Source organism: Schistocerca gregaria, chromosome X (assembly GCF_023897955.1).
Source record: "Schistocerca gregaria isolate iqSchGreg1 chromosome X, iqSchGreg1.2, whole genome shotgun sequence".
Taxonomy (NCBI): Eukaryota; Metazoa; Arthropoda; class Insecta; order Orthoptera; family Acrididae; genus Schistocerca; species Schistocerca gregaria.
In genome coordinates, this window is record NC_064931.1 from 776,032,129 (window position 1) to 776,045,943 (window position 13,815).

General features: G+C 37.1%; 1 protein-coding gene across 1 annotated transcript in view; it reads right to left on the reverse strand.

Moving 5' to 3' along the window:
• Window positions 1–5,300: 5,300 nt before the first annotated feature.
• The window catches only part of LOC126298312 (synaptojanin-1-like), a 34,431-nt gene continuing 25,916 nt past the window's right edge, over window positions 5,301–13,815 (reverse strand). The window contains exons 8-11 of the mRNA XM_049989609.1: window positions 12,779–12,941; window positions 12,429–12,604; window positions 11,086–11,335; window positions 5,301–6,782 (exon numbers count right to left, since the gene is read on the reverse strand). Of these exons, the coding sequence (XP_049845566.1) occupies window positions 6,415–6,782; window positions 11,086–11,335; window positions 12,429–12,604; window positions 12,779–12,941 (957 nt within the window). The 3' untranslated portion in view covers window positions 5,301–6,414. The remainder of the gene's footprint in view (window positions 6,783–11,085; window positions 11,336–12,428; window positions 12,605–12,778; window positions 12,942–13,815) is intronic.

A 13,815-nucleotide genomic window follows, 5' to 3' on the forward strand; every position in this document is an offset into this window, starting at 1 on the left:
ATCTCTCAAAGCTACCCATTATTCTGCTACTGTATTTCTTGCCCTCATTCTTGTCAATCGTTCCCTAATGCTCTTTCTGAAACTCTCTACAACCTCCGGTTCTGTCAGTTTATCCAAGTTCCATCTCCTTAAATTCCCACCTTTTTGCAGTTTCTTCAGTTTTAATCTGCAGTTCATGACCAATAGATTGTGGTCAAAGTCCACATCTGCCCCTGGAAATGTCTTATCTGAAACCGTCCAGTATCTCCAGGCTTCTTCCATGTACATAACCTTCTTTTATGATTCTTGAACCAAGTGTTAGCTATGATTAAGTTATGCTCTGTGCAAATTTATACCAGGTGGCTTCCTCTTTCATTCCTTACTCCCATTCTATATTCACTTACTATGTTTCCTTCTCTTCCTTTTCCTACTATCGAATACCAGCCACCCATGACTATTAAATTTTTGTTTCCCTTCACTATCTGAATAATTTATTTTATCTCATCATACATTTCATCAATCTCTTCATCATTTGCGGAGCTATTTGGCATGTAAACTTGCTCTACTGTGGTAGGCGTGGGCTTCGTATCCATCTTGGCCACAATAATGCATTGACTAAGCTGTTTGTAGCAGCTTACATGCATTCTTATTTTTTTATTCATTGTTAAACCTACTCCTGCATTACCCCTATTTGATTTTGTATTTATAGCCCTGTATTCACCGGACCAGAAGTCTTGTTCCTCCTGCTACCGAACTTCACTAATTCCTACTAAATCTAACTTTAACCTACCCATTTCCCTTTTTAAATTTTCTAACCTACATGCCTGATTAAGGGATCTGACATTCCGCACTCTGATGCGTAGAACACCAGTTTTCTTTCTGCTCATAATGACATTGTCCTGAGTAGTCCTCACCCGGAGATCCGAATGGGGATTTAGCCATACAGTAAAGCTGCATGCCCTCGGGAAAAATTATGGCTGTAGTTTCCCCTTGCTTTTAGCCGTTCGCAGTACCAGCACAGCAAGGCTGTTTTGGTTAGTGTTACAAGGCCAGATCAGTCAATCATCCAAACTGTTGCCCCTGTAACTACTGAAAAGGCTGCTGCTCCTCTTCAGGAACAACATGTTTGTCTGGCCTCACGACAGATAACCATCCATTGTGGTTGCACCGACGGCACGGGTATCTGTATCGCTGAAGCACGCAAGCCTCCCCACCAACAGCAAGGTCCATGGTTCAATGGGGGGAGGGGGGGGGGGAGAGGAGGAGGCAGGGGGGATGATAAAAGTTTGCCAAGGTTTTGTTGCACTATTGCACTAACACACTGGCTAACTAGATGATGTAGTGAAAGTTTCTGAATTGGACACAAAATGTTCTCTCTTAGACATAAGGAGTTCACTAGTCGTAGACTTCATTAATCACTATTCCACAATTGTAAGAGTATTAATAAAATGTTTTAGCTCTAAATCATTGTGATGGAATATGGAATAATTGCAGAAAATTATGTAAGTATTTTGTAAATTGCCGCTTTTAATTTTAGGTTTTTTACTTTCATGTGTGAAGAAAAGTTTTATGTATATCGGCTAGTGTTTTGTAAATGTCATTGTATTTTATGAAAATTTTTACTTCATTAAAATTGGGAGCACAAAGGAAGGAAGGTTGGGTATTATCTATCCTTGTTGTCATTAGAAACTGAGGCCAAGTTGACACTTGAAAAGCCTAATCAAAATAATCTTCCTGGCATTCATCTTAAGCGCTTTATGGAACATCTAGAAAACCTAAATCTGAACTCCTGAGAGGAAATTTGAAATAAACACTCTGAATAAAGTTTCTTGACTACTGCATGATCTTGCACAGTTAATTATAATACGAAAACATTAGCTACATAGCATTATATGACATGATTATTATTGATGACTTCGTGTCTCCATACGCTCAAAAAAGAAAGGCTTTTCCCATGCAGTTCTGTGAAAATACATCAGGGTGTATATATGGACAAGAAAAACAATTTTTCCAGATTTTCTGGTTAAAAATACACTTTTCCTGGGTGACACTTTTTTCAGGGTGAAAATACACTATACCTTGGGTGAAGGATATTTGATGCATGGCAATATGTACACTGCTTTTTTTGTATTATCGAAGTATAAATATGAATTCCACTAAATGCACCACAGTAGCTTCTGAGGCATTGAAATCGAGACTGTGATGTGCTTTTGTTAGCCAATCATAGCTCTTGTAATGTGACCTCTCACCAGTCAATGACAGCAGACATTCAGAGCATAGGTCGTGATGTAGTTAACTAACAGCAACATCACTGGTGAGTAGTGCGAACACACAAATATCAGATGCAAAGTAGCCAGTGAAATAGAGAAGGAAAAGCAGCAAGCTGACCCATGGCACTTAATGTATAACCATCAAACACATCCAACTTGTCTCATATCAAGGAAGAGGTTATCCAATGGACAGTACTGCTAGAAGGCCAATCTGAGACCTGCGGCCTATCTTTATGGTTGGATTACCTGCAAAATACAAACCTGCACTCCAAAGAGGGAGTCACACAAAGGCATCAACTACAGTACAGTAAATGGACAGCACTGAACAGATTCCACTGCAGAACACCAAACATTTCGTGGGTTACTCGGCTGAATAAATGTTCTTCGGAGCACGTCAACTTTTCTGTAGAAAAGCCAGTTGTGTGTGAAATTGCTCAAGAACTAGCCTCACACTTTTTCTGAGGGATAATTATACTTTTTGCCATCATTGTATGATTTATAATCTAGGAAGGAACTAAAATACATACGGAAAACTAACCTCGAAGCGTGAGCTTTTTTATCGTGCATTACTGCATTACCCTTTAAGGTTTATCAAACACAAATGAGTCAGTAAAATTTTTATAATGGCATAAAGACTGATCTTGTGGAACTAGAATGTTTCTAAATGGCTGGTCCACAAAGTTTTATATTTTGAATGAGATTCGAGTTCTCTATGCTTTAAGAAGTCCATCACACATTTCCACAGGCAACATAATTCACCTTGTGTAAAAAGAAATTTACTCTGGAACTGATGCGTCTCAAATCACCATTCACAGTATTTTCCCATGACCTGTCAGAAACGTAATCTTTGTTCTAAAGCCTTTGACACATTTTGCCACCAGCAGATGCTTGTGTGTGCTGTGTGATTTTTTTTTTTTTTTTCTGTAAATGGAGGATTTTCTTTGCAACTGAAGTTTTATTTTGGTGTTATTCTCTCATTTATATTTTATTGCTGCAGTGTTATTCTGCAGTAGCATACTGAAGTAAATTCTCTGTTACAGTATCAGTTCTTACCAGTCAAAATTACAAAAAATTAAGTGAAAACGAAAACAACGAAAAATTCCTAGTGTTGTAAAAAAAAATGCCCTGGTTTTTCCCACATTTTTCCTGGATGAAAAAATTACCACGTTTTTCAAGATTTCCCAGTTGTCCCAGAGTGTATACACCAAAACCAAAAGTGAATAGTGTACTGCTAGTACATTGTTGGCAGAGAGAAAAATCAAAGTTGGCTGTACAAATAACTGTGCGAAAATTCTGTGAATGCATATGCTGCCACTGGATCACCAGGTGACCATCCCACTATCATGATAATCATTATTATACAACAATCGTATATGCAATTGAGGTCCTCTGTACTCATCTGCATAATACATTGCTCCCTATGAAATGCAGCACTACATATTGCATGTTCCTACTAAAATTTCAGTCTCAGTCCATTACAGTTGTACCAACACTGTTTCAGTATCAAATGCTATTTGGTCGAAAGGCTGTAACAACACACACTACATGCTAATGCAATTATTAAAGGGATATAATGAGAGAAATGTAAGACATGGGAGAATTACCAAAATACTGAAAAATTATACTGAAACAGGTATTAGCTCTACAACTTTGCTTCCGCTGTTTTGTGATACATGGCAGTAGTGGCAAGTGGTGGTGCAGGTGGTAGGTCAACAAAATGCCATCACAATATTAGACAATTTGTGTTTTCATCATGAAGTTATTAACAATCACAAACGTCAACTTATGAGTCCAGTTCTCGTCCTTTGTGGGAAGTTTTTATATTTTTGCTCTAACATGAAGAAATCTGTGGCTGAGGTTCAGAAGATAATGGGTAAGCCCTATGGTGAGGCACCTTTTAGTGAAAGGATGTGCAGAGAATGGCTTCAAGAATGGTGATTTGGATAGCGAAGACTGGCATGGTGGTGGAAGAGAGGAGGTTTCTGAAGCTACTGACACTGACAGAAACAATCACAGGGATTGCTATCAGAAGCAACTGATGCATTTTAAACTAGCACTGAAATAATTGGAAATGTTGAAATGGGAAGTCCGAACCCACCCACTGTATTCTGCAGACATAATCTGTCTAACTACCACCTTTTTCGATCCATTGCACATGGCCCGGCTGACCAGCACTTCCAGTCATGTGTACAAGTGCAAAATTGGATCAATTCATGGATTTCCTTAAAAGATGCCCAATTCTTCCACCATGGAATACATATGCTGCACGAAATAAGGGAGAGAGTAGTCACCAGCGATGGCCAATACTTTCAACCATAAATTTATTTTAAGTTTTTCACAATAAAGCCACAAAATTCATTAACAAAATGGTGGAAACAAGGTTGTACACCTAATTAAAAAACTATGAAACACTGTTTCACCACTGATGCAAAGTTACAAATCTTTGCAGTACAGAAGGGGTTTTAACAAACATGCAGAAGGTGTCGACACATTTCGGAACTGTTGCTCAAACAGTACAGTCAACTCAATGGCACAAAATGTCACTGTAAAGATTTAACAAACTTAATAGATGTGCCCATGCTTTAGTAGTTTAAACAAGCACTTAGTGTAAACATTAAGAATTGTAAATATCTGTACACAATTCACTGCTCAGCCCTAATAACCTTCTCAATGTTTTCACTATGGATACATGTAACTTACATATGAAGTTAGATGGCATAATTAGCTCAACATAGAAAATTACAAGCAAACAATCTGCAAGTAAGCTCTTACCTCAGTATTTCACAGTTCTGAATCAAATAACGTTACATACACATGGTGTACTTGCCAAAAACTATTATTGTGTACTGGGTCTAGAAGTCTTCATTTGATTACCATTTAGAAGATACTTACACATAAGAGCTGTTCAGACACAACCAAAACATGTCACATTAGTGTGTTTACTTGGCATGGGGAATGTAATAACAAGTCACAAACTGACTAACAAAACAATATATTTTTACTAACAGTATTGTGTTTTCCAACACACAACTATTTCACATTCAGGTTTCATTACTAATACTGAAACACAGTTACTAAAACATAATCATGTCATCAAGCTCTCATCATTATTGCAATAAATATGAGTGGGAGGGACAGGAAACGTCAGGGTATACAAACAAGAATAACAAGCTCAAAGCAACAGATCACATCTGTTCAAATGCTTTGAAATATGCCTAACATATAAAACCTCTATTTATAACATTTTAAGGATCACAGTTCACTGGCACAATCTGTGTAATTTAACTATCAAGTAAAGCTATAACTAGAAAAGAAACACAATGAGTATTTTCTTCATAAAAAAAACACATTACTGGGAGTAAATGAAGTAAAAAACGAAACAAACAATAAAGAAAAAAAAGGAACATTTTTATCTAAAAATAAGTGGAATGTTTGAATGGCAAAGGAGACCAACTTCAGTCTTATATTTCTGCAAAGAAATGGTGCCAACTTTTTAAGGTCACTGAAATTTGCATATTGACATTGAGATATTGTCATTTATCCACCAAAAAACAATTTCCTTAAAATAGGAAAATGTCTTTTAAAAATGAAAAATACTGTGAATACTGTCTAAGGTTTTCTGTCATGATAGTACAAATACATTACGAACTAGACTCTGATAAATTAATATTTCACTGTACAAACTACATCAACACATTACAATATATTGTTCGTGGAACATGAAATTACCAACAGTACATAACTATCAGATTTTCAGTAATAAATAGTTACTCAGTTACTACAAACAACTATTCATAAATATATTACGCACAGAGTACATACATTTTTGCTCGATTTCTAAGTATTTTTAAAAATTAACGCTTCATTGTGTTCATAAACTTTCCGCACATAAATAGTAGGCTACTTATGATAATAAATTCTTCATATGCATTCAGCCTCACAATGGTTCTAGGAAACTGTGCTGCAGGCCATTTCTTTATAGCATAAAGTAATGTCTCAGCTCAGTGACACTTTTGTAACTCTAAAAGAAATACATCTGATAATTGGTACAATTTTTCTGCTAAACAGCATACTCCAAAGCTCATGTGCAAACTGCACAATTCCAGGTACCATAAACACGAATAATTTCTCTTACAAGAAAGTAGTAGCAGTAGTAGTAGCTTTTTCATGAAATGGTTCGACGTGGGGTGACAGGTGGAGTGGAGTTGGCAGTTCCTACCCTTGCAGGAATTGGAGGAGGAACACCAGCTCTTGCTGGTACTGGTGGTGGTTGCGCTCTGTCAGGGATAGGTGGCGGTGGTAGCTGCCGCTGTGGCAGAGGTGGTGGCTCCATCTCTTGTGCATTACTACCTGATGAGTCTAATCGTGGTGGAGGTGGAGGGGGCCCACTTGGTCTTGCTGGGCAGTAGTCATCCTGAATCTCCTCATATATTGCATTGCTGTCTTCCTGTTGGTTGTAGACTGTCTCTGGAGGGGTGGTAGGAATTTTCTGTTGCACAGGTAAGGGTTTTGAAGGAACACTGATCACCCTGCCTGTAAGAACAGTGTTTGAATCATCATGATACTCAAAATATAAATAATGCCAAATTACTTCTAACACATTGAGCCAGCATTTAGACAGTATGTAAAAAGCTAAAGGTACTTTTAGTCATAAAACAACCACTAAACAGGAAGTTTCTAGACTAATAGAGGCAATTAAGTTACAACTAAACACATTTCATAGGAAGGAAATGGATTATAGGCCATCAAAAAAGGTAATGTTTTTTTTTCCAATAACAAACATACTCCTCATTTTGGCATATTCTATAGTCCAGTCCCTTGAAAGTCACACATGAAGGAAATTGAATAATTTTTTGATTTATTTGTATTTGGATAAAGTTTTACATCTGCAAAATTAAAAGTGGTGGAAGAAAGGAGAGAAGCAAGTTTTTGCTCAAACACTGTGCTGACAGCAAAGTCATTAGAGATGAACATAATCTCCAACACGGCAATAATGAGGGAGGAAATCAATCATTCTCTTTTCAAAGCAACCATGCCACCATTCACATAATCAATTTAGGGAAACAATGAAAAACATAAATCAAGATGTTAAGATGGGGTTTTGAGCATTGCTTCTTCTGAATAGAGTCCACAGCACCACCTCAATTGGTGAGAACACGATAGGTATTAATTCAGCACTACAATAAAGGGGATAAGTAATTAACTACAGCCTTGCTGAAAGAACTCTCATCACAGAATTTACTTGAAGTTATTTCAGGATGTCACATGAAAAATAAATCAGAACTGAGAGACAAAATTCAACCTCTTTCCTCCTGAATAAGCTAGTACCATTTTGACCATGCGCACAGTGCCTCCTTACTTGGGTCTGCCATTTTTGTTATCCTGTGGGGTGTTATGTAAATATGTTGTGATTCAGTCTCCTACAACACTAGTTTACAATACTTGATAGCCAACAAATACTGATTTAACTTATCTCAAACACTTCAAAATTGTGTACTGAGTAGTCATGACTGTTTTCCTGTGAGCATTGGTACAAAATTATATCTAACCATCTAGCTGACTCTACATAGACCAATGAAGAATGGAAACACTTTCTGTACAGTATTTGATTTACAAACAGATAATCATTTTTAGGAAACAATATATTACGTAGAATATCTAGACAAAAAAGTGTACAACTAGAAAGAAAGGAGGTGGTGGTGGTGGTGTGTGTGTGTGTGTGTGTGTGTGTGTGTGTGAGAGAGAGAGAGAGAGAGAGAGAGAGAGAGAGAGAGAGAGAGAGAGAGACCAGGGGGATGGGGGGTGGGGGCGGGGAGAGGAGATCCACTGTTGGGAAGTATGCAAAGATTTGTCCATGTAGAAGAGGACATTAGATGGCACTTGCAGCTCCCTACCAAATGGTAATATTATTATTGAAATCTCATCAGCTTGATTTTTCCACAGTGGAACCTCTACTTTAATGTCAATTAGAATTCTACCATAGAAACACATATTTGAATCTAAAAAATTTACACAAACTAAAATTTCTACAGATATGAATCCTAATTATGATGTAATGCATCAGAAATGTCTGCAGGTACCCAATGGTGGCAAAGTTTTATAGAATCACTGTGCCCTTCTTTGGTTTCACCTGACAACAATTCCAGTAAGCGAACGTCACTGACATGTCCAGTGTGCTCCCCCTTATAACGAATGTTACAATGAAAAAGCCTTTCCACATGAGATGCAAGACAATGTGACTAAATAGTTGCTAGCCCCTTCTGATGCAATATAACACTGACAAATTTTTCATAGAGAGACAATCATATGGGTGAATTGTTGTATCATTCACGAGAAGCTAACTTGAACAGTAGTGAATGCAGTTTACATTTAATATTTGGAGGAGAAAAAAAATGATGGAGTCAAGAAGAAACATTCTTCTGAACTGTAAAAACTATGCCAATCCTCAGAACTTCTGTATTTGCTCATTCCCACTATACACTGTGTCCCATTTATATTGCTCACCCAAAATAACTTTTTTCTTATGCATTAAATGAAAAATTGTTTCCACCAATGCTTTTATCCTCATTGGGTAATTCTTGCTGAGGGTATGTGTTTTATGTATCACCACAGATGTAGGAGATATGGGGTAGAGGTTAAATTTTCTAAACGGAACCATGTACAATTTATTCAAGAACACTCTCACCCTCTCCAAGACATATTCAAAAATGTACCCCAGTGAATCATTTTATCCATGAAACTAGTAGCTATGGAAATCATAAATAGCACATAACTTGAAACTTCCTGGCAGATTAAAAGTGTGTGCCGACCGAGACTCGAACTCGGGGCCTTTACCTTTCACGGGCAAGTGCTCTACCATCTGAGCTACTCAAGCACCACTCACAGCCCGTACTCACAGCTTTAATTCCACCAGTACCTCGCTGCCTACCTTCCAAACTTCACAGAAGCTCTCCTGCGAATCATGCAGAACTAGCACTCCTGGAAGAAAGAATATTGCGGAGACATGGCTTCGCCATGCCTGGGGGATGTTTACAGAAATAACAACACGGGTTTTTGAAGAATATCAGGAAGCATGTTCCAGAATAAGTCAACAACACTGGATACTAAATACACTGCATGTAATAAAATACAGCATAAAGGAGAAAAACTTAAAGTAAACACACACACACACACACACACACACACACACACACACACACACACACACACACACGACTGGCCCTCTTCCCTCCACCCCCCCCCCCCTCTCCCTCTCTCTCTCTCTCTCTCTCTCTCTCTCTCTCTCTCTCTCTCTCTCACACACACACACACACACACACACACACACACACACACACACACACAAAACAATTGATGTTCAAAAACTGAATGAACTAGTCATAGCACTTCATATATTAGATATTTGTGTCCTCCTTTGAGCACATGTTCAGCAAAGGTGGAGTCTGATTTACTTAATCTCCAGCTGCATTCCTGTTCAGTCAGCCTTGTTGACATGGCCTGGCCCGTTTGACCAATGTACAGTTTATTGCAGTCAGTGCAGGTTATTTTGTAGATCCCACTGTTGCTTAGTTTATCTGTTTTGTCCTTGCTGGTGAATAGGAGATTAGCTGTAGTGCCTCTTACATAAAATGATGTTTTATAGTTTTGGAATTTCACTCTTTTGCCTAGGCTAGTTTGTCTGATAGCTTACTTAGATATGGAATAGTGCAGCAGTTGGTGTTTGGTGTGGTTGTTATTGCAGAGGGGGCATAAATGTAGAGCAAGATTTTTCTTCTTTGTTTCTTGTCAACTAATTCAGCGTTACAGCCATTGTTATATGCAATATATTTAATGGTGCCTACTTCTGTTTGGAAATTTTGTTTTGGCTCTGGTATGGATGTGAGGCGATGCACCATGGAATGGAAGGCTGCATGTTTGTGTGTTATTGGGTGTTGTGAACATGAGGGTATTACTGTGTATGTTGTTGCGGGTTTTCTGTACAATTTGAAAGTATATGTATTTGTGGTGATCTCTATGTTAAGGTCTAAAAAGTTAATGGATTTTTCACCTAGCTCCACGGTGAATTGTATGTTTTTGTGTTGTGAATTTAGACGTTCTAGGAATGTGTTCAGTTGTCTGTTGGTACCTGTCCACATACACAGTACATCATCTACATCTTTGTATCACTATTTAATATTATTACTGAAGGGGTTCATTTTCTAGGAACTGTTTTTGAAATTGTCCATGAATATTTCAGCTAAGAGGGGACTGAGAGGGGACCCATTGCCAATCCTTCTAGCTGTTTATAAAGGGTAGCTTCAAATTGGAAATAATTTTGTTTCAGACATGTTTGGGTGGAAAAATTTATGTCTTCTACTAGTACTGGGTTGACACCTGCTTTGTATAATAGTTCTGTCAGAATACCAAGGCATTCTTGTGTAGGTATGTTTGTAAATAAGCTGCTTATGTCAAAGGATACTAGTTTTGCAATACTTAGTATTGGAAGGTCTTTAATTTTGTTGACAAGGTCCACTGAGTTCACAATTCCAAAATTAGATTTGAATTTTGTTTTGATACAGGAATGTAATTCATTGGAAATTTTATAGTTTGATGCAGTGTAGGTTGGAACAAGTGGTCTTAGAGGATGGTCTTTTTTGTGTAGTTTAAGGAGTCCACACAGTTTACGAGCTGTTGGATTCATGTTGATCAAATATTTAGCTTCATAATCGTGTATTATACTTTTGCAGGACTTGGTTAAGTTTTTAATTTCATCATTAAAAGTTTTTGTGGGGGTCTTTGTTAAGAACACAGTAGGTATTGGGTGTGAGTAGTAGTTTCACTTTTTCAACATATTTACTTTTGTCCAGGAGGACCAAGGTATTACTTTTATTTGTACTTGTAATAATTGTTTTGTTTTGCGTGATTTTCTTCTTTAGGTTATTCAGTGTGCTGTAGTCACTAGATTGAGTTGTAGTAGTGTTACACTTGAGCCATTTTTGTATTTCACGCCTTACTATGTGTTTGGCTGCAATGTCATTATTTATTCTGTATTCTATATCAACTTTTAATACATCAAACTGCTTGGTGGAAGGATTAAGATGAGGAGCCTATTTGACACATTTTACTAACACTTTGATTTCCTTTGTGGAAAGGACTGTTTTTGATAAATTTACCACTTGTTCAGAAAAGTTTTCTTCAGTTTTGTGTTTACGGTTGCACTTCGATGACATTGGTTGTTTATTTTAAGTTTCTGGTGTAAGAACACATCATGGATTATATTTTGCACTTGTTCCCTCATTTCATTATCAAAAATGTCGAACTCACACTGATGTAGATTGCTTGTAATTCTCATGTGTATCACTTTTAGAAACAATGGAAACAAAACTTTTCTGAATGAGTGGTAAACTGAAGGAACATTCTGTTAGAAATAATAGGAAATCGTCTTGTGAGCAATACAATATTCTTCACTAAAATTTGGAATGCCTTATCTGGACTGAGGTCAAGTTAACTTTGGCAGTCTTTGCAGATACAATCCTGGTTAACAATGGATGGATTGTAAAAATAACAACTTCATTTACTTGTTGATCACTTTCATCATAATCCTCTCACTACCACAAGAATTATCCTTAATAATGAGGCCAAACTGCACAAAGAGTATTGGGAAGGGGTACCAGATTTAATTGTGCAACATGCATCCTACAGACATGAAGACTACAGTCATAGTAATTTTTCTTTTATTTATATATTCTTTCATAACAAACAGAATGACTAATTTCTTTGATTCAGTGTGTTCAGAATAATGTCACTTGCTAATACAGCTTAACACGCAGCGTGCTAGCTTGTGGAACAGGGAGATGACACATATGTATGCCTGACTGTGACTCGAACCTGGGACTTTTGCCTTTTCTGAGCAAGTGATCTACCGACTAAGTGATTCAAGCACAACTCATGAACTGTTCTCACAGGTTTACTTCCCAGTACCTCATCTACCTTCCAAACATCACAAAAGCTCTCCTGCATACTTTGCAGGACTAGCATCCTGGAAAAAAAGGTACTGCAGGTATGTGGCTTAGCCACAGCTTAAAACAGTATTTACAGCTAGTGAAATGAATGTGCCCCATATTATATTAGTCAAAGGAAACTTTAAAACTTTAATCTTAATTGATTATGGATTTGAGTAATATCTGTACAAAAACAAACCTTAGGAACTTGTTTTCTGTGTTGATATGGTGATGCTCCAGGTGACACACTCGGCAGAGGTGGTCCACCAGGAGGGGCTGGTCGGGGAGGTGCCTTTAGCAGCGCATCAGACTCTTCACCAGGACTTGGACTGTATGATCTGTCCACACTATACACATAATCTGCTTTGTCTGTACCTATAAGAAAATCTGTATTTCAGTTTCACAAATGTGTATTATTATGTATTTCAACTTAATATCACTTTTTACATTTGTACTAAAGTAAGTACACTTGGTTTACAGTTTTATATGTGAGGGTAAGTTGACATTATCTTCTTACTTTCAGATTATTCTTAATGGATTATCACTTACACTCTTGATCAGTTGTGGATGATACATCACTTGATAGCTCAGGTAAAGGTTCGATGTGATCGCATAAAGGTATTGTGTTATTGCTGCAGAGCTCTATTTCCTTCAGGGCCTGATCTTGCCAATTTGGAGTTTTTAAGGAAATATTCAATGCATGACCACAAATCTGGAAGAAGAGAGAATTACCTTCCATTAAAAGAAGGCTTGCTATTCATGTGTAATACAAAAATTAAATGAAAAAAGAGCTGCCTGTAACAATGGACTTAATGATGAGAAATACATGTAATTTAGTTTTAATCATTCAAACAAATATGCACAGCGCGTATAAACGAAGCTGTACATTCCATGGTTATCACAATAATATTACTCATCAAATGCACATACAATGTGTTGCTTTTGAAGAAACTGTTTTTTGCCTGGAAATGGTGTGCATACAATATTTACATCAGTGACTTTCTTACAACAGGTACTGCGAAATTTAAGACTCTGATAAAACAAGCACCACATGTACAACAGACTTGATGATAATTTCTAGAGGAAAGCTTCATACAAATGCAAGTGATACACAGATGGAAGCAAAAAATAGTTGAATGGAATTGAGAACAAATACATACAGAAGATGAAAATACAAGGGTTACAAAGAAGGTATCTGGTAGTTGGTGGGAAGAAGGCAAATGTAAAAATGGAAAGCACAGAGAAACACTTTCAATCTCAGAAAAAAAAGAATGGGAAAATGGTAATACAAAGGAAAGATGTATTTATTTCCAGGTTTTGTAAAGCACTCTTGCCAGTACTTCTATCAAAGAAAATTACAATTACAGTGAAATGATCTGATGGAAATCTAAACACAGTGTAAAGATTTTTTAATCTTTCGTCATAAATTTCTGTTTATTTGTATCCACAATCCTACAGAACTTTAGAAATGATATTTTCCACCTGGACTGTTATTAAATCCAGTATATTTAATAATAGTCCAGGTGGGAAATGTTGTCTTTTTTATCATAATGTCGAAGCAATGGAAATTCTAAAATGGTACTTTA